The 26760-nt window shown below is 43.5% G+C and overlaps 1 protein-coding gene across 1 annotated transcript in view; it reads left to right on the top strand.

Annotated features, from left to right (window-relative positions):
• The first annotated feature begins 6627 nt into the window (after window positions 1-6627).
• The window catches only part of LOC147693292 (vomeronasal type-2 receptor 26-like), a 76328-nt gene continuing 56195 nt past the window's right edge, over window positions 6628-26760 (top strand). The window contains exons 1-2 of the mRNA XM_086935901.1: window positions 6628-7143; window positions 11622-11840. Of these exons, the coding sequence (XP_086792027.1) occupies window positions 6628-7143; window positions 11622-11840 (735 nt within the window). The remainder of the gene's footprint in view (window positions 7144-11621; window positions 11841-26760) is intronic.

Here is a 26760-nt window from a genome sequence, read left to right as displayed (position 1 = left end):
ATGCTGGTTAGACCTCACCTTGTAACACTCTAACAATACCCCAAAGATGGTCCTTGGATTCACAATAATAAATTCTTAGATCAGCCCTGGTAGAGTGGCAAAAGCTTTTCTACAGGAACATGTGTTAAGCATTTCAGAGTACCCACATAGACGATAAGTAATTAACACTATTGAAGGAAATCCGACACAATATATAAAATAAAGCAAAGTTTTATATTAATTTAGACACAAAAATGAATACAATGGGATGCATATAACAGGAGTAATAGATTTTAAGCAAAAAATTTAATCAGTGCATTTCACAGAGTGAAATGTTATTATTGTGCTCAACGGTGAAAATTACAACTATCAGTCGCTTGCAAGTCAAGTTATGTGGCACCACAGTGGTGCAGGTGATGCGGGTCCCCATACTAAGCAACAACAGCCCGTTAAAATTTACCTGGCCGGAAAGGTCCTGGTGCACAGTTGACAAGACTGTCCTTGCTCCTGAGATGGGAGCTGTAGAAGAGCTGTGTATATTGCTTAGACGGCGCTAATGAGGAAACAGATGTAAAAGGTCAAAAATGGAGACACTACTATGGTCAGTTGATGGTGGTGGGTTGATTTCCGTCGTGTTTGCAGCATTGAGCAGAGATGGTGGTAAACACACTGTCAGCTGGATGATACTTCCACATTTGGAGGTCCATGGAAAATGGTAGGTACCTGAAACTTGCTTAAAATCAGGACTATATTCCCACAATGTAATGGTCTGTCAACTTTTGGGCAATACCGTAGAGGGCTCGATGGCTAACAATTATTTGGTTCCGGTAGTGTGCAAAGGAGTCTGCATTTGCCTTTGGCATTCAAAGGGGTCCTTCTGTCTGGGAGAGCCAGTCTTTGATCAAGGATGATTTGCAGGCATGTGATTTTAGGGTGGTTATCACCGTGGCAGGCTTTCAGGCCTTTGCCTTGTGCAGGTTCTAAATTCGCAGACTTGGTTCTCTTCTTTGTCCTTGGTTTAAAGTCTTCTCAGATCCGAGGTTCTGGTGCCAGGGGTCCCCTTAATCCTTAGATTAAGGTTTATTAGGGTTGTGGGTGCAAGAGAGCAATTGGCTACTTACCCCAGTGGCTAATCTACTCTTGAGGTGACCACATCCGGGGGGTGTTTAACCTTTTTAGGACAGAACCTTAAAATTTGCTACTGCTAAAACCGGCAGTAAACTTCCTCTGCTGTGCAAACAGCTGCACCAAACTAGGGCTGGTGCGAGCCTATGGGGAGTGTAAGCCTATCCACTTTCTAATGTTCTTGCTTGCCCGGGCACAAAAGTGGCTGGGTGCATGGGGAGGGCTGTTTCCTCATTTGGAAGACTGGCCAGTGTACATTTGAGAGGCTGTGCATGCTTTGAAGTTCACTGCCTTGATGTACCACTTTACTAGTCATCCTGGCAGGGAAGAAGGTGTCACCTCGTTCCCAGGCAGGCCTTTGCTTTTGACTCCTGGGAGAGTTCACACTTCCTGGCAGAAGGTCAGATTCCTGTCTGGGTGGTAGTAAGCTGCAGGCTGCCAAAGGCAGTGGAGGCCAGCAGGGAAACCTCGAATGAAGCAGTCAGGTTACATGCCACATCAAATCCGACATTGTAAACATGTTGGGGTGATGAGCCAAGTTGGGCCATAATCTTTCTGGAGACCTCAGTGGTGTCCAGGTGCCTGCCCATGTTATCCTACGGCTCGCTCATCAGTTATAGTAGCCCTTAATGGAAAGGATTCAGAAAAGGGGGTGGTGATGAACAGAGTGTCTGAATTAAGCAGACCACTCTTACCCAGTCCAAAGATCAGGGCTTGATCCATCACTGTTATTTATCTCACTGCACCATCCCAGCTCAGAACCTGGCTATATGCAAATTAGTCTGTTCCTGTCCCAAAGCATCATGGGAACAGGGCAGACTAAACCACCAAGCCAATTCTTCACCAGTTTGTCTTCTAGCTTTGTAGGATCATGGTTTGAAAACTAGACACCAGCCCCGAATGATACAGTTAGGAATATTTCTAACACACTGTAGCAACAGACAGTTTCTTTTTAACAACACTGTAATTACCTCCAGCACCTCATCAAAACATATTACATTTGTTTCAATATTGATTCACAACATTGAGAATATTCTTTCAAAGTTAGACCCATTCATATACCATTTGGGAAATCTCTAGCACAAATGTAGTTTGTACAAGAGGAAAAACATTGCTTGCAGGACCTGCAGCTTACTGTGGGTCTAAAATGGTCACCTTCCTAAATGCAGGATCCCAGTTCCTTTTTTTCAGGAGAACATAAAACATGTTGTCCAATCCCATTCAGCCAAATGTCAGGCTCTGTTTAAGTCACCAGCAGCTGGTTGGGCACAGGAAGCTACTGGGCTACCAAAAATGTAACACTCCCTCTTGCTTCCCTATAGTTCCTTCCTGTGGGTGTGCATGATTTCTAAAGTCTAATATGCATCCGTTTTTTACTCAGCTAATCAATGCAACAGGTGTTCCAAAAGTCTTCACAAAATGTCTAGGAAGGTCTGTTGAACTTCTAAAATACAGGCAAAATATTTGCAGTTTGACATTGTATATGTTTTTACTTCTAATTTATTCTATGTAGATAAGCTATGGGTCTGAGCTGCCCATGCTAAGTGACAAGTCTCAGTTCCCATCCTTCCTGCGCACAGTACCCAGTAACATCTTTCAGATCACTGCGATGGTGCGACTAATAGGACACTTCAACTGGACATGGATTGGAATGATCATCTCCGATGATGAAACGGGTTTGCAAGGAGGGCCAGACCTGAAGGCAGCAATCGAACACAACAAGGGATGTGTGGCGTATATGGAAAAAACTCATGCGACATATAATAGAACAATTATAATCACAGTCGCCAAATTTATCCAGAGACATACAGCGAAAGTAATCATTATCTACAGTTCTGTAATCCATGTAAAGAATCTCTTGGAGGCCCTCTCAGTACAAAACGTGACCGATAAGACCTTCATCTTCTCCACATCCTTCACAATGACTCTTGGACTCTTCTCCAAGCAGGCCTGGAGGTTATTCAATGGATCATTAGGGTTAGTCCTCCGGATAACCAAGATGCCAGGCTTTGAGGACTTCCTTACTCGACTCAATCCCATGCGCGATCCCAATGATAGATTTATTAAACTATTCTGGGAGAAAGCATTTAACTGTAGATGGGTGGCCTCCAATGGAAGTGGGACATTGACCCCTGTGACACAGGGCGGAACAGTAACTTCCTGCTTTGAGAAGCAGACACTAGAAAAAATACATCTAAGTGAGTTTGAGTTGAACGATCTGAGCTCAAGTTATCATACCTACCTTGCAGTTTTTGCTTTAGCTCATGCTGTGACATCCTTGATGGTTTGTAAGCCAGGACAAGGGCCTTTCGGTAATGGAGCCTGCGCTGATAACACCAACATTAAACCCTGGCAGGTAACTGAGTAAAAATGTATTATCTAATTGCTGAGCATGCATGCCTAGAGAACTCACTAGCTGCAGCCGATGGGACACAAAGAATAGGCACTTAGGGGCCGATTACGATATCGGTCGGAAAGCTTCTGGCCCTAGGTCAAAAACTTTCCGACCAAGAACCTCTTTTTTACTTCTGACCACCTAATTACAATTTAGGCAGTCGGTAGTCAAACTGGCCTGTCAATCTGCCTGGCTTCAACGAGCCCGTTGGCCACTCAGAGATCAGTCAAAAATCCTTATTGATGGCATTTTAAACTGTCCAGATTGCGATGCATGGTTTCCGGCAGGCTTTCCATGCCGGGTTTTCTGACACGGAAAGCCTGTTGGAAAGCAGGTTTGTGGGCCCCTAGCAGGGCCCCCTTTTGTTTGCGGCCTATGGTTGATGGCTGAGTGGGCAACAATGATCCTTGCACAGTGTGGCAATCTCCTTGAGGTGCCTGCCACGTGGTGCATGGATGAACACAACATCCCATCTCCCTATGGGAGCTTGTGGTACAGCTGGTTTACTGTAAAATCAATAGGGACTAGCTGATTTTTAGGGAGAGTATAAGAGACTCAAGTACGCCAGACAATATAAGTAAAGAAAAAACGCTGTTTTCCTTAGTAAGCCCTCACCCACCGACCTAGTCGGTGGCATGCTTCATCATCGGGCCCACCACAGTGGCACCGAATGTGCCCCGGGTGTGCTTCAACGCCAGGTGACTGCGGAGCTGGTATATTGCTGAGTGTGCAGTGAAGGAGTGAGAAGGTGAAGTTTAAAATGCTATACAAGGGATCCCAGCACCCGAGGGTTAGCAAATTTTAATAAACTGGGTCTCTGTTAGCAGGTTAAAAAGGCAAATGGACGTAAGTAGGAGTGTTATGATGACCTCCAGCGTCCAGTGTGGTCTACATGTTTCAGCCAGTGCCTTTATATTCTAAGCTGGCTTTCCTCAGGACCAATAGGATAAGTGAAGGTGCAAAAATAAATAATAATAAACTATATTAAGTGGTTGTGTTATTTTTTAACTATGTGTTGCGCACGCTAAGGCGCTGTAACTGTTAGAGGGGGATTCCCTCAAGCTTTGCTACATAAAACACAAAGGACAAAGACAGGACGTACAGGGTAGAGTCATGTTAAAATGGTAGGTTTTTTGAACCATTGATTGCCGACTAATAAGGTGGTGTGCGACCTATATGCGGCTAGTGTGGGCTCATGGCTACTGCATGGTCCCAGTGAGGGTTTAATAAAACCGTTAGTGAGAGGTGGTGGGCTAAAAGAGCGAAATCACAAGGTGAGGTACAGGTAAGTAAGATGCTGGGTCCTCACTCTGTGAGAGGCAGAGGCAGAGGCAAACGAGGACAACAGTGGCAACAACCCTGGCAAGGCCCCCAAAACCACAACTTTGGGCCACCACCCCCCCTCTTCGGCCATTTACCACCCCCGTACTTCGGATATCCCCAAATGTATCCACAAGGGAACATCCCCTTTTTTTCAAGGAAACCACAACCAGCGATATCCTTTTTTATCACAGGGCAGAAAAGGCCGGAACAGGAGACGGAACCAAGGACATGTCCACTGGACACCAGAAGAGGAACCAGTGAGTGCCAACACGAGAAACAAGACCAGGGAACAACCGGGCACAAGCAAATAACACCCCCATGCCCACTAGTGTTCAATCTCTCAGACACCCAACTCACCATGGAGGAAATGCAAGTACTTAACAAAGGCCTTTCATTCGTCCCCACCACTAGATTGGACATGTTCAAATTACACGTGGAACTCGCCGAGTTCTTCAGAAAACTTAAACTCAAGGCTTTCTTTGAGAAAAAAGACAACGCTATCACTGAGGGAGAAAACACGCCCAACGAAACTGGGCTGAGAGTAAGGTCTACCTTCACCCCCCCACCAGGAAGTATCCCTGTCGAAATCCTCACATTTGAACAGGCAGTCTACGCAGAAATAGAACAACTCCAACACAAGGAGACTTTCAACAACCTGTCTAGCAAAGATAGAAGCACCATCCAACGCCTACAGAATGATCCTACCCTTATCATCAAACCGGCGGATAAAGGTGGTGGAATCGTCCTGATGAACAAGACGGACTATGACCAGGAGTGCAGAAGACTGCTTAATGACAACAGAAATTACAAGCGACTGAATAAAGACCCAACAGCGCAACTACAAGCCACCATTAACCAACTGGTCACTAACGCCAAGGATAATGGAAAAATCTCCAAACAAGAGGCGGACTTCCTATGCCCTAGAGAAATAAAAACTCCGTACTTCTACACAGTTCCCAAAATACACAAAGGCACAACCCCACCGCCCGGCAGACCAATCGTGTCTGGCATCAAATCCCTCCTTGAACCCCTCTCCCGGTTCTGTGACTTCTTCCTCAATCCCCTGGTTCAAAAAACCTCCTCCTACATCAAGGATACGAAACACCTCCTCGGTGTAATTCAAGATCTCAATTTTGATCCGACTACTGAATTACTGGTTGGACTAGACATCGAGAGCCTTTATACCAGCCTACCGCAGGACGCAACATTAAAAGTACTACATGATGTACTGATGACAAGTCCCTGGGAATATAACACCCCGCAGTTTCATTTTGGACTGCGCCACTTTGGCTCTCAAAGAGAACTATTTCGAATATGAGGGGACCTACTACCTACAGACGAATGGCACGTCTATGGGCAGTGTTTTTGCCCCTAGCGTGGCAGGATTGTATGTGGCCCACTTCGAAAACTCTCATATACAGCAACCCACCAACCCTTTCTCTACCAACATAAGACTGTGGCGTCGATACATCGACGATATCCTCCTAATATGGACAGGCAATAAAGACCATCTGGATGACTTCATGCTCTGGATCAATCAGCTAGACTCCTACTTACGCTTCACATGCACCAGCAGTTCCACTGAACTACCTTTCCTTGACCTAAATATCAGGCCGGAAAACGGTAAACTCACTACCACCACCTTCTATAAACCTACAGCAAGAAACTCACTACTGAAATTTGACAGCTTTCACCCCAGGCACCTGAGGGAAAACCTGCCCTACGGGCAATTTTTACGCATCAGACGTAATTGCAGCAACATCAAGGACTATAAACTGCAATCCAATGACCTGGTACATAAGCTCATGGACCGTGGATACCCATCAAGGATAATTAACAAAACCTGCAAAAGAGCTAGAAACCAAAACAGGGAAGCACTCCTGGAAACCTTTGACAAACCACAGGAAGAACCAGCCCTCACCTGTGTGACCACTTATAACACAGCATCTAACCAAGTGGCTAACATCATACAACGCAACTGGAAGATTATAAACTCTGGCACCAGGAATTGGGAAAAACCTCGCTTTGCATACAAGAGGGCCACCAATCTACGTGACCAACTGGTCAATACCAGACCGCGAATTGACACCAAGAACAAAGACAACACCATTGTCAACGCTTGGGGCCTACCCAAAGTCACCGGCCACCAACCATGCAACAATTGCAGTGTATGCCACCTAACATCGCCCTCCAAGACACTGAACCTGGAACCGGGTAAAACCTGGACACAAAAGCAGTTTACCAACTGCAACTCCACCAACCTGGTGTATCTGATAACCTGTAGATGCGGCCTGAGATACATTGGCATGACGACCCGAAAAGTACGCACTAGGATGACAGAACACAGGAGCACAATAAGATGTGGGAAAAATATAAGCAGGTTGACAGACCACTTCCTGACCCACAACCATACACCCAATGACTTTTCATGGACTGTTATTGAAAAGTTTGACAACTCAACAGACGAAAAACTCCTCTTACAAAAGGAACAACGTTGGATATATCGATTATCCACACATACCAATGGCCTCAATGATGCCATACCCTGGAACACCCTAGCTGTGCAAATGTGAACCTATCCCCACCATGTAACCCTACACGGTGGAATGTATACTGTGCCACAAGACCCCTACATGAACGTCCTGCCCTTGCCCTCTTTCCCACTCCCTGTGCACACTGTGCACCCTTGATCTGATTACCCCCCACGCGTGTGTAATATACATTATAACCCCCCACGCGTAACCATCTACTCTGATGAATTGATCTGCACGAAAGGCTTTCTGTCATTAACAGAATACCGTAGACATTATTTTGATGGCTATACGTGGCGCCTATAACACGCAACTTTGCCCACTCAATACATCCCTTTCATGTGCTTAGATTTTCGGGATTACCTCTGTGACACGCATGCGCCTAAAATCCCAGCGCATGCGCACAGGACCCGATCCCCACTAACACCAGCGCGATCTACTGCGCATGCGCGAGCTACTGCGCATGCGCCACTACACGCACTGATCCGCCGCACAGGCGCAGGAATCGCCTACCATGACATGGCGCGCTATGCGCACCCCTCCCTCTCTGTCTACCAATTTTACCTCCACTCAGGTGAAACGCATTAAACAACCAGTATAAAAGAGAATCCAGGCGGCCCACTCATTTCGAACCGGGCGCCGCGGAAGGACGAATAGGTCCAAGGAGGAACCAGACCGAACTACTCGTGAGTAAACAAGACCACTATACCTACAACTGGGGTAAGCACCAATTCTCTTTCCTTACAGGTTAGACAGCCTTGTACAACCTTCTATCCCCACAGGGTCTCTTTCTCTGCCAGGCGACCCATGAGGCTTTGTACCAGAAAACACAGAGTGAGGACCCTGCATCTTACTTACCTGTACCTCACCTTGTGATTTCGCTCTTTTAGCCCACCACCTCTCACTAACGGTTTTATTAAACCCTCACTGGGACCATGCAGTAGCCATGAGCCCACACTAGCCGCATATAGGTCGCACACCACCTTATTAGTCGGCAATCAATGGTTCAAAAAACCTACCATTTTAACATGACTCTACCCTGTACGTCCTGTCTTTGTCCTTTGTGTTTTATGTAGCAAAGCTTGAGGGAATCCCCTCTAACAGTTACAGCGCCTTAGCGTGCGCAACACATAGTTAAAAAATAACACAACCACTTAATATAGTTTATTATTATTTATTTTTGCACCTTCACTTATCCTATTGGTCCTGAGGAAAGCCAGCTTAGAATATAAAGGCACTGGCTGAAACATGTAGACCACACTGGACGCTGGAGGTCATCATAACACTCCTACTTACGTCCATTTACCTTTTTAACCTGCTAACAGAGACCCAGTTTATTAAAATTTGCTAACCCTCGGGTGCTGGGATCCCTTGTATAGCATTTTAAACTTCACCTTCTCACTCCTTCACTGCACACTCAGCAATATACCAGCTCCGCAGTCACCTGGCGTTGAAGCACACCCGGGGCACATTCGGTGCCACTGTGGTGGGCCCGATGATGAAGCATGCCACCGACTAGGTCGGTGGGTGAGGGCTTACTAAGGAAAACAGCGTTTTTTCCTTACTTATATTGTCTGACGTACTTGAGTCTCTTATACTCTCCCTAAAAATCAGCTAGTCCCTATTGATTTTACATATATAACCCAGGGGATCCGGACTAGCCTATCTAGTCCTCTCTCTCCCTTTGATCTGTATAACAGCTGGTTTACTGCCATAGCACACGCTACCATAGTGAAATGTGAGAATGCGACCGCACCATGTGCGGTCACATTGTAATTATGCAGTCAGGACCGCCAACCAGAGGTCGTTGAGACCAGTATAAATGATGGTGTTGGGCGGGCTTGCGTAATTAGCCTCTTAGTGTGACTTGTTGTGCTCAATCTCTTGTACTTCATTTATTTGTTTGTGTAAAGTGTTCCATATCATACTGGTAAATTTCAAATTTTGCTAAATATGTCTTCATTGAAAAATTCACTTCATGTTTATTACTATTAGAACCTAACCTGTAATGCATGTATATATAATTTAAAAGCAGGGACTCATATTACATCACATATCCTTAAATCAACAAGTGCCCAAAAAGTGGTAAAAAAATTCGGATTATAAAACGTATATTATAACGTTCATTCAAAGATAGGAAGCCCAAGCTAACTGATTTCTGAAATTGAAATTAAATGAAAAATAATTTTCTAAAGCGCTCGATTGCTGCGGCATCTTGGTGTTGGAGGTATGATAAGGGGCTGCTCTCCAGAATTCCAGCATGGATCTAGAACAATGACCTACGGAAATTCCAGCAGCGAGATCACACTTTACCCTTGATAAAGATCAATAATATAGTTAAGAAGACCATAAATGCCTAAAAAATATGCACCTTATAATTAAACTTCACCCTAAATGACATAAAAGAATTAAGCAACCCATTGTTAGCCCTAAATATAATAATCATCATCATTTATTAGAGCATTAAACATAAACTGGATGTTAATTTGCAAACAGCCCCTCTTACCCTAATTTTTTCTAAAGGTGATCTGCCAGCATTAGCCCTTCGTGTTGGTCAATAACTCCACAATACTTCTTTGATACTTTGAAAATAATCTTTTCTATTATCTGTATTCCTTCCTTCAAAACCCTTATTCATCTTTCTACAATAATGTTACTCTGTGGGTAATAAATAGAGGTGTGAATATGCTCAAACCACGTCTTGATGAAAATTATTTCATATCATCAGATGTAGAGCATAGTTCTGTTAATGAGCAGAATCCCTGCAACGTACCATTATATGTAACTTGCGCCCCATTATCTGTCTTACATATTCTTAGGGAAACACTCTCTCAAAACATCATTCATAAACTGATCACATTGGCACATGTAACATGAATCATGATTTACAATTTTAACCTCAGGTCAATGTGACATCTGATCAATCCAAACTATAGCAAATGTTTGGCCTTTGGCAAACACTCTGGAACAGCAACAACCAATGAAATTCTTTCCCACACTCTATTGGGTCTATACATAGGTGACATATCATAATTAACAGTCTTCTGTGATTTATCAATAATGGCACAATCTATACATGATCTCACTTTGTCTTCTACACTCCTATCTATAGTAGGCCACAGAAATCACTCCTGACCCTTCTCTCCATGCTGCTCTCTCCATGATACCCCAGATGAGACATTTGGAGAACACTATGGGGCCGATTCCGATGTCGGACATCAATCAGGAGCTGTAACCCACCGACCTGCTGTCGTGGGTTACTGCCCTGCTAATACGATGCAACCGAACACGGTTCGGTCGCATTCGTATACTCCACAATGCAGGCATGCATTCCGAGCAGGATGCATGCCTGCATTGAGAAAAGCAGGGGTGCAGTTCATCCCTGCACCCTGTGGTCAGCATGTGGTATGTTCCTTCCCCTGTTGTGGTAAATTTTTCACATCATTCAGACCCTGTCATTGGGGTGAGTGCTGTGGCTCCGTGAGCATGGGAGTCATGTCTGGGGATTCCCTTTGAACTTAGGGCATCTACTGAAACAGTAGCAAAGTGACTGGTCGTGTGCTTCTTGGTTCTGCTTGGATAGAAACAGTACAACCCAAACTGCTAGTTTCAACCTCCTTAGGTCTCATCAGTAAGGTATAGCTTGAGTCCTATGGCACTCCTTTTATATTTGAATACTTTTAATTGGATTTTCAAGCATTGACTGTACAGTTTAAATTGCAGGGGGTAATAGTAACAGTATAACATACATACCAACAGGTCAGGGCTTCCTATATATCAACTTGTGCCATACAATGTGAATAAATTACCAATAGCTTGATGCTACTTTGGCCGTAGGAAACATCAACAGAATTGTTATAATGACATTCTCAGCAAAATGATAGCCACTTGCAGCAGAGATCCTCCTTGTGAAAATCAGTCTTAACTCTGCTCTAATAGGAACAATCAAGTTTCTCATGTATACAGGACCAGTGAGAGGTTTGTCAGGGGATAGGTACCCTTGAGAAGTACATCTGCATTTACATCATTACAAAAAAAAAATCTTAACTTCAGTAAATGGCTAATGTACGTTAAAAGAAGGAACCTTTGAGTGGGGTTAATGTTTAACTCTACACTGCAGCATCTGCTGGCTTAGAAATTTTTACAATAGTTAGTAAATACTGAGGTAGTTAAATAGATTTTATTTGATATTTGTAAAATTAATGTTAATTTTCCTTCTTGTGTTAATATGTTCTCCTTTTGCCTGTATCTGTGTTTTGATCTCCTAGGTCCTTCACTATGTAAAAAGGATGAATTTATCATTAAACTTTGGAGCACAAATATCTTTTGATGAAAATGGTGATGCGCCAAGCGCTTATGACATAGTGAATGTACAGATATTTAACTATGAGGAGATTCAACTTGTCAACGTGGGCAGCTTTGACTCCCAACAAGACACACATATCAATATCAACAATAGTGCCATATTATGGGGTGAAAAGACCCAGGTGAGTATGATATCTGACACAGTAATATACGGCTTTGGGTAGCATACGTGGTCATATAGGTGACCGACAGTGCTGATGTACCGCTTGAAAGGACTCAACAGGTATAGCATGAGCTGGCATAGTCTCCACACTCAGGCCTTTGCCACAGCTAGTAGTCATAACTATAAAAATATTTATTATAAGGATCACATTGATTGATTGCTTATTAAGAGAGATGACACTTTTTGGAAAAAGCTATTAAAAAAAAACTATTGTTGAATGGGACACACTATCCAATTAAACAATGGAGAAAAGCATTATATCCCGATCTCTTGTCACTCCATAAGTCTAGATTCCGAGGTGGCTGTAGAAAGGAATGGCCATGCTCTTGAATCCTTGATGTAGGGGAATCCTCTCGCCTCATTCTTATTGATCTGACAGCTGCATTCAGTACTAGAGTCCATGATCGCCTCCTCTCACTCATGCAAGACTGCATGAAAATCAAGGGGATGGTTCTGGACCTGTTAGCCTAATTCCTCTCCATTGATCACAAGGAGTGAGGATTGGATGCAATACATTGATCCCATCACAAGTGTCTGTGGGTTCCACAAGACTCAATCTTGGCCCCTTCACTCTTCATTCAGCTGGTGGATATCTTGAGGGAAACTTGAGGACAGTTGTCACCATTCTTCAGTATGCGGACAACACACACATCAATATCAAAATCTCTTCACTGTTTGACATTTTTATTTGAGTTATTTCTCAAACTCAGCATATATTTCTCCTCTCACCTAAAAATAAAAACACATTTCACCTGGTTCTTGCCAAGGAACTTCATAATGTTTTGCCTTCACTTTGCTCCCCAGTTAAATTCCTTGATTTCACCTGACTGAGATTCCATGCATAAAATAATTTATAAAAACAGCTAATTTATACATTATACATTAATGTATAAATGTAATGACTACTAAATAGATAATCCCCAGCCAAAACATTACAGCACAGACCTGCAGTAACTGGAATTTACAGGGTGGCGTAGCAGGATTTCCTTTTTTAGTAAGCAATACTCAATCCCTCTTCCTTAGGACACAAGCTTAAGGTGCAGACTCTGTGGTCAGAAGTATCCATCAGAAGAAAAGCTTACATTCCTTTTGAAAACATATTTCCAGTAGATACCATAAGTTCCCACAGATTCTCTGTTATGCTTCTGCTGTCCTTTAATTTAAAAACCAGTTCCTGTCTTGATCCATGTGACCACACATGCCGGGGTCCCCAAGGGTCTCAGCTTGCTCCCTGAGTCCCCTGGCACTGCCTTTGCCACCACTGTCCTCAAAAGTGGAAACATTAGTGCTAAGAACAGAATGCAATCAGCATCCTCAATAGCACTGTTTACTATGTGCACCTTCCATGAGATGCAGGACATTCAATTCAGTAAAATATGCAAATAGAGTAGTGCAATGCACGTGCTTTTGGGTAAATCAAAGAAGTAAAAAACAAACTCCTTTTTAAACAACTTGTTGCCAAGTTTGATTAGTGTGAATACTTGAAAAAATAAATATGGTTGACCACAATCGTCCTCTGAGCTTCTCATTAGTGATATTGCACGACACATGATAATAAGTCAAAATGTATTAACAATTAGGAATAATGAAAGCTAAAAGAATCTTTCAAAATGTATGTATATAATAAAAACACACTCATATTTTCGCATCTGCATCTCACAGTAATTTACCTAATTCACTCACTAAATCCCCTACACTAACATATATTTGTTTTGCCATTAGGCTTTCTTCTACAAATGAGCAATCCAACCTCCAGGGTCAAGGGGGTTGAAGGACTTTGTTAGCGTCCTTCTGCAGAGGTATAATCAAACCCAGATAACACTAGAAATCACCACCATAACAACTAGTAATCACTTTACTGCATTGACAGATCTAGAATCCTGTGATTGACTTACATCAATGAAGGAAACTTCCAACACAATAATCAGAGGAGCACTTGAGGGGAGAGGGTCTTTGACCCAATACCCGAAGAGTAAGGACTGTTTCTCAACCATTACATGGAATGTTGTAGGTCTTGGCCAAAAACTGACAGACCACTGATGGATCAAGTATATTGCTTCTTTTGACTTCTTCAGCCTTCAAGAGCTTGGGAAATAGGCCCTATTCACATAACCGGTCACCGTTCATTCTGCACTCCGGCTATTGCATCAAAATCTGGCCGAGCAAGGGACGCCATCCTGACGCTTATGAAAAATACACTAAGACTTGAAGGGGTATATCATCAAGCACGGCGTTAACATTATCGCCAGTTTAGCGGCAGAAAACTGCAGCTAAAGAGGAGATAATGGGCTTGATAATATGCCATAGAGAATTCCCATAGACTCCATGTTCACACCAGAATATGGGCTTCTATGGGAATTCAAAAGTGCGTATTATCAAGCCCATTATCGCAGTTTTCTGCCGCTAAAGCGACGATAATGTTAAACCCGTTACTTGTTAATATTCCCCGAAGTTTTATCTTTCCATGATGATTCTCCATACTAAAACATATTAGATTTTAAAGGCCCAGGCAGAAGTACTGCATTTGTTATAAATTATCAGAACACCAACTTTGGTGGGGAGATCTATAAGAATGTAGATGTACGTGAAGGGAAAATGAATAGCTTACTTAATAATCATAAGAATGTGCCTAATGTGTTATGGGTGGAGGACTTTAATGTGCTTAGTTGTCACTGTTCTTCAAACATGACATATGGTCTAACGGAAGAGAATGGAGAAGGTACCACCAATTCTCACACAATGGCTACGGTGATACATTTTACAGATTTATCACCACTGGAGATCTAGAAATCATAAATCCCTCTTCCAAGATCACAGGGCAGCTTCATAAAACCTGTGGCTCCAGCACCAATGGTTCTACCTTTGATTTGTATTAGTGTCAGTATCTTTAAAAGGTACCTTCAGAGATATTAAAACCAATTTCTCAGGGATAAGTGATCATGCGGACATATCATGCCAATGGTATTGGGAAGGGAATGCTGTCAATCAGACAAAATACATAACCCCCATTATAGTGAGGAAAAATGGGATTGTAATGAAGTGGGTGAATATAAATAAGGAAGAGCTGATCCTCCGGGTTGTAGTAGCCAGGCAAAATGAAATTATGAATTGCCTTAATATACATAGTGAACCAGAGGGAGTGGTAAAAGCCTTTGCCACAATCCTGGAAGAGGTTAGAAATAACCTAACAAATGGCACTGCTCCACGTTAAAAGTCTGGGTGGTTTGACCATAACTGTACAAAATCACTAGCAATCCTCCAAGCCCTAAAAAAGGACCCAAGAGATGCAGCCGAGGTTAAGCTCGCCCGACAGCAATATAAAGCAGCAAAAAAGAACAGAATGAGCATATTAAATGAAGAATCCTGGGAACCATTGCACCACGCCTCTGTCTAAAAGAACTCTAGGGATTTTTGGGCAGTGAATAAATGCCCCATTCCTCAAGCCACCCAAAGAACCCAATTTGGACAGTCATTTGGATGAGGAATCGTTGGTGGCTAATTTTTAAAAAATATTTGAAGGGAAGACCGTGGGATTATTTTTTACTTCGAAAACATATGGTACTAACTACCAATTCCACCCCTCTCCCATGGCGCTGGTAAGAAGGCACTGGGAGCGGATGGAACCCCGATAGTCCTCATTACCGAAAAGCCTGAACTATCGGGCCCAGTTCTTACTAACAGTTTCAATGCAATCGCTATTACTGGCCCACCAAAGTTATGACAGAAGTCTATTTTAATACACATTTACAAAATGGCCGATGCATCTGACCCTATTAATTATAGGCCCATTTCGCTTTTGGATAGTACTGCAAAACTTAAGGGCAGAGTTCTACTTATTAGAGTGGAGGAATGGGCATTTGCACATAAGGTCCTGATTCTGTCTCAATAGGGCTTCAGAAAGGTTAAGGGCACCCTGGACCAATGTTTAAATCTGAGCGTGTGAGTTTGCTAAATATGCCCAAGTAAAAAAAGGCAAGCTCTACCTAGCCTTTATGGACCTATTGGCATCCTTCGATAGTGTCGCCCACTGCCATCTGTGGAGCATTATGAAGGAGATGGGCGTTGATGAAGCAATCATCTCCTTCATCAGACAACTATATTCGAGGGCTGCGTTGGAGTTCTCTTTGGGAACCAAGGAGAGTGTATGAGATGGTTTGCCATCACTAGAGATGTGTGACAGGGGTGTGTCCTCACTCCTTTTCTGTTTTCCTAAATACATGAATGTAGTAGAGTCTCCCCTGATGGTTTCAACCCTGGAAGTTCCATATAGTAATAAAACTTGCATGCCAATATTACTCTATGCAGATGATGCACTTTTAATTACACGCATAGGTAGAGCACAACAGAACCTAGTAGAGTCATATGTCTATTTTATGGCAAAATTGGACCTTAAAACAAATGAGGCTAAGTCCTTTATCCTAGTGACAGGTCATAAAGTTAATAAACCCTTAGTTTTCCATATTGCAGGGTGAAAAATCACACAGACAGACACATTCTCCTATCTAGGGGCAAGATTTGATAGGATGGCCAGATGGTTCCCAATGATGAACAACAGAGGGTTGATGTTGCAAAAAAGTAATAATGCTATAGGATCGAAACAGTTATTTAGTGTAAAAAAAGTATACTAGGCAAAATCTGCTTCAGTGGCTTCATATGGTGCTGGAGTCTGGGGGCATGCCAATTTGTTGGCAATACAAACAATAGAATATGGTCCGGGATGCCCGCCACCCCTTCCACCACCAATCCCAATGGTAGGAGACAGACACAGTTTGAACTTTTGGAAGGCAGGGGGGCCTCGCGACCCCCCCGTCCGTATTTATTAAAATATGAAACAAAATTTAAAAATTTAAATAAAAAACGTTTCATTTATCATGTACAAAATTCAACTTTCATTACACTTGATGAAGACAGGTATCCAGGCTAACCTTAACAAATCTCTAATACAAAGATTTTCCTAACCGAGTCTAACTTCATGACATAATGCATTGCATACGAATTTTGTACATCCTATCATTAGGAGCAATGGCAATGTCTTAACCGGTGTCAGGTCCCTATCACCAAATTTCCACCCTCTCGTGTGAGTGGCGCATGCGCAGAGGGCTTTACCCTCGTAGCCAACCGTAACTTCCCTTGTCATGGGGGCCCCCTTCCACTCGGCGCCATCTTAAGGTCGTCCGAGTTCCCGTGCGGGGTAACCGTAAGAAGGACAGCGTGGACTCCCCCCCTTTCCCCGCACTCTCTTCCGCCGCAGCGGATATCCGGCCCCCGGGAAATTCGTGGGAGGGGCATATAGCCGTCTCCCCTGGGAGGGGCCTATGGCCGTCTCCCCTTGGGCGATCCCATCCATAATGGGTGACGCCCCCTGTGGGAGGGGCCAATGGCCGCCTCCCCCAGGCGCTCCCATCTATAATGGGTGGCGCCCCCACTAGGGACCTTGAAATCACTGCTCACCAATCATGCCTTACCGCCCGACCGAAGACTAATAAATACGACAGTTATTGACCTACTAGTGGGAAAAAACCTTATGCAAAATTCATATCACAGCTAGATACATCCCTCACTGCTACCCCCGTCCTTGTAGAGCGGAAGTCCCAGAATAGTACCCAACATCTCTAAACATTGCTACAAAGGAGAAAAGGTCCTATAACAGAGAAACCATTTTATTGCATACAGTTTATTATACTTCTACAAAGGAAAAAGGGCCTAAAGACAAGTATTCAGTTGCATACACACTCTTGGAATCAATCTACAATGGGAGAAAAGGCCTAGACAAGACGTTTCTGCATCACAGTCAATTGCAAATCACCACTTTGTTTACTCCCAAACTTCTGCAACAGGGGCTGGTGGGTGGATCAGAAAACTGCTGCTTGTTCCCTTGAGGGCTCACGAGCGACGAGAGGTGCAGCCTTCAGAGTGCGGGAACAAGAGGATGCCTGCCTGGACCCCCACGCCTTTTAACCTGCAGCGGGGAGGCAGGGCGGCATCCCCCTCCCACCCCAAAGTGCACAGACTTCCGGCCGGATGTTAGGACAACCCTTTTAGGCGGCGGGGGCGTGCTCCAACCACGCCACTTTGGGCATACCGGCCGGGGACACGCCCCCCGCCTGCAAAGGTTTCCCGGGTGGTCGGGGCACCCGGCCATACGTTCGGGGTGACCAAGAGGTCTCCCCTTTCCATATGGTCCGGGATGCCCACCACCCCTTCCACCACCAATCTCAATGGTAGGAGACAGACACAGTTTGAACTTTTGGAAGGCAGGGTGGCCTCGCGACCCCCCCGGCCGTATTTATTAAAATATGAAACAAAATTTAAAACTTTAAATTAAAAACGTTTCATTTATCATGTACAAAATTCAACTTTCATTACACTTGATGAAGACCGATATCCAGGCTAACCTTAACAAATCTCTAACACAAAGATTTTCCTAACCGAGTCTAACATCATGACATCATGCATTGCATACAAATTTTGTACACCCTATCGTTAGGGGCCAACGGCAAGGTCTTAACCGGTGTCAGGTCCCTATCATCAAAATTCCGCCCTCTCGTGTGAGTGGCGCATGCGCAGAGGGCTTTACCCTCGTAGCCAACCGTAACTTCCCTTGTCATGGGGGCCCCCTTCCACTCGGCGCCATCTTAAGGTCGTCCGAGTTCCCATGTGGGGTAACCGTAAGAAGGACAGCGTGGACTCCCCCCCTTTCCCCGCACTCTCTTCCGCCGCAGCGGATATCCGGCCCCCAAGAAATTCATGGGAGGGGCATATAGCCATCTCCACCTGGGAGGAGCCTATGGCCGTCTCCCCCTGGGCGATCCCATCCGTAATGGGTGCCGCCCCCCCACGGGAGGGGCCAATGGCCGCCTCCCCCGGGCGCTCCCATCCATAATGGGTGGCGCCCCCACTAGGGACCTTGAAATCACTGCTCACCGATCATGACCTTAACGCCACAGGCCAGATACTTGACCGACTATCTGACCCCCCCACAACTCCTATAGGTCATGTCTTATCAGTCCCACTAGCAAAGCTATCATGTCTCTTATCAATATGTCATTCCCCACCCTGGACAGGTGTACCCCATCGTCTGAATAACAGTGGTCCCCCCAAATGCACCCGTGAGGTATACTTTGAAGGTGGTTACATTGAAACAATTTCTCCATTTTATTGTTGACCCTCTTTACCGAATGGTTCAACGCTGTCGTGGACCAACCACCCCTCCATACCCTCCTCTGAATCATGTGTGACCAATCTATTGTGCACCCCGGGAGTGTCTTTGCTAACCAACTAACTGCTGAAAGTGTGTGTTCGATTAAAGCCCGTCTGCCCAACCTCACCAAGTCATTGCCCCCAATGTGCACTATGACCACTGATGGCGGTGACCTGTGCTGCCCTAACAATTCCTCAACAAAACTTTGCAGTTGGTCAATACACAAACCGCCCTTCCCATGGAAGGACACCCTGAAACCATATTCCTCAGATGTGTGAATCGCATCACCTGCCCTGAATATGTCTGCGGCACGTCTCACGTATGAGTGGCCCACGACCCAGACCACTCGTCTTCCATTCTTTGCTCCTGAAGTGGTGGTTAGCTGATACTGGGCCGGTCCCAATTTCCGCCCTGCGTCACAGGCTCGTGAAACTGTAATCCAAACAAAACACAACAAGCGTGAGTGCACTTCTTCAGTAAATTACAACATGTGCAACCGCACGTAACGTTTGAAACAGTTTGAAGACCAGCGCCACAACTGTTTAACATTGTCTGCCTGCAGACCCTCGGCCGTCGCTTCTGTAGTGGCCCCTATCCTGAATGAATGAGTTCCGAAATCACTTGGGTTCAAGCCCGCAGCTGCAATCGTGATCGCCAGCACCCTCTGGAACTGAAACTTTGTTAACGGGGTGCCGTCAGCATGCCGCAGCAAGGCCCCCCCCACGTCGTCACCCTTTGTTTTAGACAGTCCTCAATGTGCATCACTGGACAACAGGGACTACCCGGAGCGCGCTGCAACACAATGCTTCTCCCCTGGGCCTCCTGGTCTGTCTTTGACCTGGCAATCGTGATCAGCAGGGAATCCCCCCTCTCTTGCGTGTGGTCCCTGCGCAGACCCCCCTCGGTATCCCTTTTATTGGCAGCCACAAGTTCGCCTACCCGCAGGGCCCCAGAGAATGCCAGTGCAAATGCTGCCCTAATAGGGCAACCTCACTAGGTGAGGAGCATGTCTCCTCTAGTTTAGCCAGCAAGGTGGTCAACCTGTCGAATCCTTTCGGATTCCCTCTAGGCGCCGCCAGCCGCGCAGCGCCTTTCTGACCATAAAGGAGTCCGTCGGGTCCCTGATCCCTTGGAGCTGAGCCATAAATGATATGGCGGCCTTATACCGACAGGCGGTTGGCGCCGACCGGCCTTCCTCATGAAGTGCCACTTAATATTGGGTAAAGGACCCCTCCTGACCCCATCTATGCTCCCATGCAGGGCCCAAAAAGGTGCAATATGAGCGGAACGCCCCTTAATAAGCTTTCCTTGTCCTGGGCACTAAACTGGCTGCCACGAGGTTTTGTAGTCCGGGGTGCCGATTTGCCATAATGCTTCGGGAAATGGCGCTGCCACTAGCTCCGCTGAGGGTAAACAATCCCTGAATGCCTGCATTTTGAAATGAGAGAGCGCATCAGCTGCATTATTCAGTACTCCCGGCACATGTTTTGCCCTGAATTGTACATTTAGCTTCAAGCAGTTCAACACAATTTCTTTCAACAATCGCAATATCCACTTGCAGCGTGCTGCCTGCTGGTTAATGCACTCAACCACAGTGATGTTATCAGACCAGAATATCACCGAGCGGTTTCGGAACTCTTCTGGCCAGGCTGACAGCGCTACCCAGATGGGGAATAACTCTGGGAAACCAATGTTGCTCGTCAAGCCACTTGCTTCCCACCATGCTGGCCATTTCTGGGCCGACCATCGGTTACCAAGGATCGCGCCAAACCCCACACTGCCCGCAGAGTCGGTCCATAAACCTAGCTCTGCTGACGAGGCCGGAGCTTTGCTCCAGACTACCCGGCCATTGAAATCCGCCAGGAATGCCAGCCAAATGAGCATGTCCTGGCGAACCTCTGCCAACAGCCTCGTACGATGGTGCCCTTCTTTGAGGCCAACCATGGCCTTGGCAATGGATCGTGAGAAAGGGCGAGCCATCGGTATAACCCTTAGTGCAAAATGCAGCTGTCCCACTGTTTGCTGTAGTTGATGTAGTGTCACCTTGTCGTTCCGAAGACATTGTAACAAGGAAGCCCTGAATTTGGCGATCTTCTCCACCGGCAGACGGAAGCAACCCTCCACAGAGTCTAGTTCAATACCCAGAAACTCCAGGGAGGTAGTTGGACCCACTGTTTTACCTGGCGCCAACGGAATTCCGAAACCCCGCATGAGCACGCAGAATTCCTGCAATGCCCGTGCACAGTCCCGAGAGCCCGCCGGGCCGAGAAACAGGAAATTATCGAGATAATGCATCACATGTTGGTGCTCTGAGGGGGAAACAACAGTCACAACGCAACTGTTACAACGGACTACTGTTACAACGCAACTATTACAACGCAGGATCCTTTACAACGCATGCCTTTACAACGCATGACATTACATCACAGATGCTATTACAACGCATGCCATTACAATGTAAGTATAGGTTAGTTTATCTTTTTTAAAACATTTATTTAATTTTGGTTTTGGGGTACAGGGGTATTTTTAGGGTTCAGGGCTAGGTTTGGGTTTTGGGGTACAGGGGTATTTTTAGGGTTCAGGGCTAGTTTTGGGTTATGGGGTACAGGGGTATTTTTAGGGTTCAGGGCTAGATTTCGGTTTTGGGGTAGAGGGGTATTTTTAGGGTTCAGGGCTAGGTTTGGGTTATGGGGTACAGGGGTATTTTTATGGTTCAGGGCTAGGTTTGGGTTATGGGGTACAGGGGTATTTTTAGGGTTTAGGGCTAGGTTTGGGTTAAGGGGTACAGTGGTAGTTTTAGGGTTCAGGGCTAGGTTTGGGTTATGGGGTACAGGGGTATTTGTAGGGTTCAGGGCTAGGTTTGGGTTATGGGGTACAGGGGTATGTTTAGGGTTCAGGGCTAGGTTTGGGTTTTGGGGTACAGGGGTATTTTTAGGGTTCAGGGCTAAGTTTGGGTTATGGGGTACAGGGGTATTTTTAGGGTTTAGGGCTAGGTTTGGATTATGGGGTACAGGGGTATTTTTAGGGTTCAGGGCTAGGTTTAGGTTATGGGGTACAGGGGTATTTTTTAGGGTTCAGGGCTAGGTTTGGGTTAAGGGGTACAGGGGTATTTTTAGGGTTCAGGGCTAGGTTTGGGTTAAGGGGTACAGGGGTATTTTTAGGATTCAGGGCTAGGTTTGGGTTATGGGGTACAGGGGTATTTTTAGGGTTCAGGGCTAGGTTTGGGTTATGGGGTACAGGGGTATTTTTAGGGTTCAGGGCTACATTTTGGTTATGGGGTAGAGGGGTATTTTTAGGGTTCAGGGCTAGGTTTGGGTTTTGGGGTACAGGGGTATTTTTAGGGATTAGGGATAGGTTTTGGGTATAGGGGTACAGGGGTATTTTAAGGGTTCCGTTTTTAAAAAAACTACTTTAAATAAAATAAATGAATTAAATTAAATTAATGAAATCAAATAAATAAATATTTATTAATTACAATTTTAAAAAAAAGCTATACTTACCTATACTTACGTTGTAATGGCATGCTTTGTAATAGCATCTGCTATGTATTGACATGCTTTGTAAAGGCATGCGTTGTAAAGGATCCTGCATTGTAAAAATCGCGTTGTAATGGTATGCGATGTAAAAGTATGCTTTTTAACATCATACATCCGCTCTGAGGCCTTCGAGAATGCCCACTCCAGAAATGAGCTAAACATTTCAAAATAGGCACAAGAGATTGAACAACCCATCGGCATGCACATATCCATGTGGTACTTCCCCTGGAATGCAAAAACCCAACAAGTGCTGATCATGGGGATACACCGGTAGTAACCTAAATGCGGATCCAATATCCGATTTTGCTAACAATGCACCGGGGCCTAGGCGATTCAACATGACCACTGTGTCATTGAATGATGCATACCTCACACTGCAAATGCCTGCATCGATTGCCTCAGTCACAGAAGCCCCTCTTGGTGCAGATAGATTATGAATGAGCCTGAATTCGCCTGGCTCCTTCTTGGGAACTACCCCTAATGGGGAACACACAAAATTGGCAGTTGGTATTTCACCAAACGGTCCTGCAACCCGCCCCAAGCGAACCTCTTTTGCAATTTTTGTGGCGACCACCGTCGGGTTGTGCGTAATGGACAGTTGGTTTCTGCATATGGGGGGCCCCCGAAAATCACCCGCCGGGATCCTGAAGCCATACAAGAAGCCATCTCGCAGGATCCCGACGGACACCTGTTTAGGGTATTTGTTCAGCCAGGGAGTCAAAGCCAAAATATCCACGGGCGATTGTTTAGTCATCTGAGGCACCGTGTCAATCCTGCTTGGTACCCCCTTTTCCCCCAGTAACATTACCTCTGGATCGGCAGCTAGTTTCGGGGTGGGAGGTGTTACCACATCCTGTGCAGGCATGCCTGAACCTGCATGTTCCCTGCAGCCTACTACACCTTCCCTTGTTAAAACCCCAACATACCCCTCGCTTATTCCCATTCCCGCCAGATCTAGAATGAGTCTCTCCCCCGTGGGCTGGTCGAAAGGGCTGTGGATGTTTCTGCTGAAAAGCCCTGAAACCATTCACACTCGACCCTGTTCCTCCCGCCGAGCCCGGCGTGAACTGCGCATGCCAAGATACAATGTCCAAACAATCCCAAGTCAGCGATTCATTAAACTCTTTCGCTTTTCTAAATGACACATCGTACCCTTTCCATGCGTCCCCTCCATATTTCTCGTGGAAGCCGGTGATCCTGCTCTGGTAGCAAGCAAGGTCTCCCATAATTGCTACAAACACAGAAAAAGGGATATATGACATTACAATGCATACTATTACAACGCAGTACTTTACAACGCATTTTTTACAACGCAAATACTTTTACAATGCATGCTTTTACAGCGATTATTATTACAACGCAAGATAGTGTTAATAATAGTAAAGAGCTATTACAACGAAAACATTTACTACGCATACCATTACAACGCAAATATAATATATACATATTTTTTTGTAAAGTAAAACCTGGAACGGGATGCAGGGAAACTAGGGGTTTTGGGTGGGGAAGTGTATTAAAAATGATAAGAAAAACTATAACGTAAGGGATATAAATGCTACCATTTTAAAAAATGTATACTTGCGTATTAAAAAGAATACTCGAGTATTAAAAAATAATACTCATGTATTCTAAATTATAGTACTTTTTACACACGCAACGAATTTACAAACAAATATACTAAACATATATATGAATGAATGAAAATAATTATTTATAACCAACAAATTCATACAAACACATAGTCACACATAGTCGCCATTTTAAATATGTAGTTCAAACGTTAGTCCTACTACTATTTCCATGAAATAATACCACAACACTACTATTAAAATGGATGCCAAAACGGCACGAAAAACGCAAATAACATATCTTTTAACATACTTTTAAATTATAACTTTACACAGAAATAAAAAGTATATAAAACAATCATACCAACGCTGTGTTTACAAAACAAACAGTGACACTGACCAAAACTTATAAATACGAGACAGACACCATTTTTAAAACAGTTGGTGCTCAACTACCAGAGTGACCAGACGCCAAACCTGACCCTCTGACCTCTTCACCTAAACGAAAACCATATCGAATCTCAGGAGTATCATTTTTCGGAATACAAGTGAGTTACTGAAATTCTTTTCAGAATAATATTCTAAAACATTTATAACGCTGCACCTAATATGTTGATGTTTGCTATTTCAAGAAAATATTATACCACAAACATATTACTACAATTATTTATACATATGTACATATATACAAAACCCTACATTTTAAAAGCTGAGAAATACATATAATAAATTTTGTTTAATATTTTAAAATGAAATCAAATAAATAAACATTAAATATTTTTCTAACAAGTCAAAATGTTTTTTTTTTTATTAGTCGAACTACTAAAAACAACGCCGCAAAAGACCAGTATAAAAAAATTGTATTTTGTTAAACAGCCAACACTCCTCTTCAATAATAATTTGAAGGTATTTTGAATATTTTAATGGACAATTCAAAACACACGAAACACAAATACATTTATTAATACACATATATTTAATCTATTTTTTACAGAGAAAATCATTTTGGAGAAAATTATTTAATTTTTTCTACTTTGAAAATTGAAACAACTAATTAAAAAGGTAATTATTTTATTATTTACAATACTGTATGTTTAAATATAATTAATAATACTGTATTGATTTATTAAAAATTAAAACTGTAGAGATAACAATTTATTTATAGTAATCACTAAAGGTACAGCAGTAACGAAAGAGTGAAATAGTGTAGAGTAACAAATAAATATTTCTATTCAGACTCAAGGTAGGTGCAGCATGAAAAAAAGTGTACGAAAGTAAAAGGGGATTATTTTCTTTTAATACACCAGATAGATGCTACAGTAAGAAAAGTGCTGAATAATGTAGTGGTCACAATTTCTAATCAAATTTCCTAATGGGGCAGCAATGTATTAAGTGTAGGATGTTAAAAGGGTATTATTTTCTATTCTTACTCCAGGAAAGTACTGGAGTATGTAAAATGGAGTATAGTGTAGAAGTATCAATTTAAAATCAACTCCAGGTAAGTGCAGCAGAAAGGAAATTGTAGGATGGTAAAAGAGTATTATTTTCAATCCATAATCCAGGTATTGTTACTCAAGATAGGTGCAGCTGAAGAGAAAGTGTGGAATAGTGTAGAGGTATCAATTTAAATTAAAAATAACTGTATATACAGCAAAATAGAAATTATAACATATGTAAAGGCTATTATAAACAGATTTGCTAACATTATTTTCTACAGCAGAAACATTTCACATTAAAATAACATTACCTTTTTCTTTTTCAATTTTTTTAAAAATCACAATAATCTCCAGATCATCAAACAAGGATTATTTTTCAAAGAGAGCGACAACCCAAAATCCAACCAACCAACACACCATCAAATCAGAAAGCAGACGACAAAGAGAAAAAACAAACAAAAAGGTATATAAAATTAATGGTGCAAATGAAATTGTTCTATGATTCTTTAAAACTATAGACTTTTCAACCTCCAGATACGTACGGCAATAGAGCAAGTGTGTAGAATGATAATAGGTTATTATTTTCTATTCTAAATCCAGGTAGGTGCTGCAGTAGGGAAAGTGTGGGATGGTATAGAGGTATCAGTTTATATTCCAACTCCAGGTTGTTGCAGCAGTAGGGTACGTGTTGGATGGTAAAAGGGTGTTATTTTCTATTCTAACTCCAGGAAGGTACATCAGAAAGGAAAGTGATAGATAGTGTAAGGGTATAATTTACTTTTCCCACTCCAGTAAGCTGCAACAGTAATGAAAATGATGGATAATATAAAACTATAATGTAAAATTCCCACTCCAAGAATGTGCAGCAATAAAATATAATGTGTAATTTAATAATCAAAGTCCAGCTATATGCAGCAGAAAGCAATTTAAACATTTACATTTCTTATTTCCTTGTTTTAGAATCTCAAAGCAATCATTTAAAAAATCCAAACTCCACATCTAAGGAATCCAACAAATATAAAAGCCTGTAAAAAAAAGAAGACCACAAAAAATACAGCTATCTGAATGGTAAATAAAATACATTAAACGAAAAACACATTTTCTTTTTGTTTGTTGAATATTTTTATTATTCATCAAC

This window comes from Lissotriton vulgaris, chromosome 8 (assembly GCF_964263255.1).
Source record: "Lissotriton vulgaris chromosome 8, aLisVul1.2, whole genome shotgun sequence".
Classification (NCBI taxonomy): Eukaryota; Metazoa; Chordata; class Amphibia; order Caudata; family Salamandridae; genus Lissotriton; species Lissotriton vulgaris.
The sequence above is the reverse complement of the archived record's forward strand: the minus strand, read 5'-3'. Positions and strand labels throughout refer to the sequence as shown.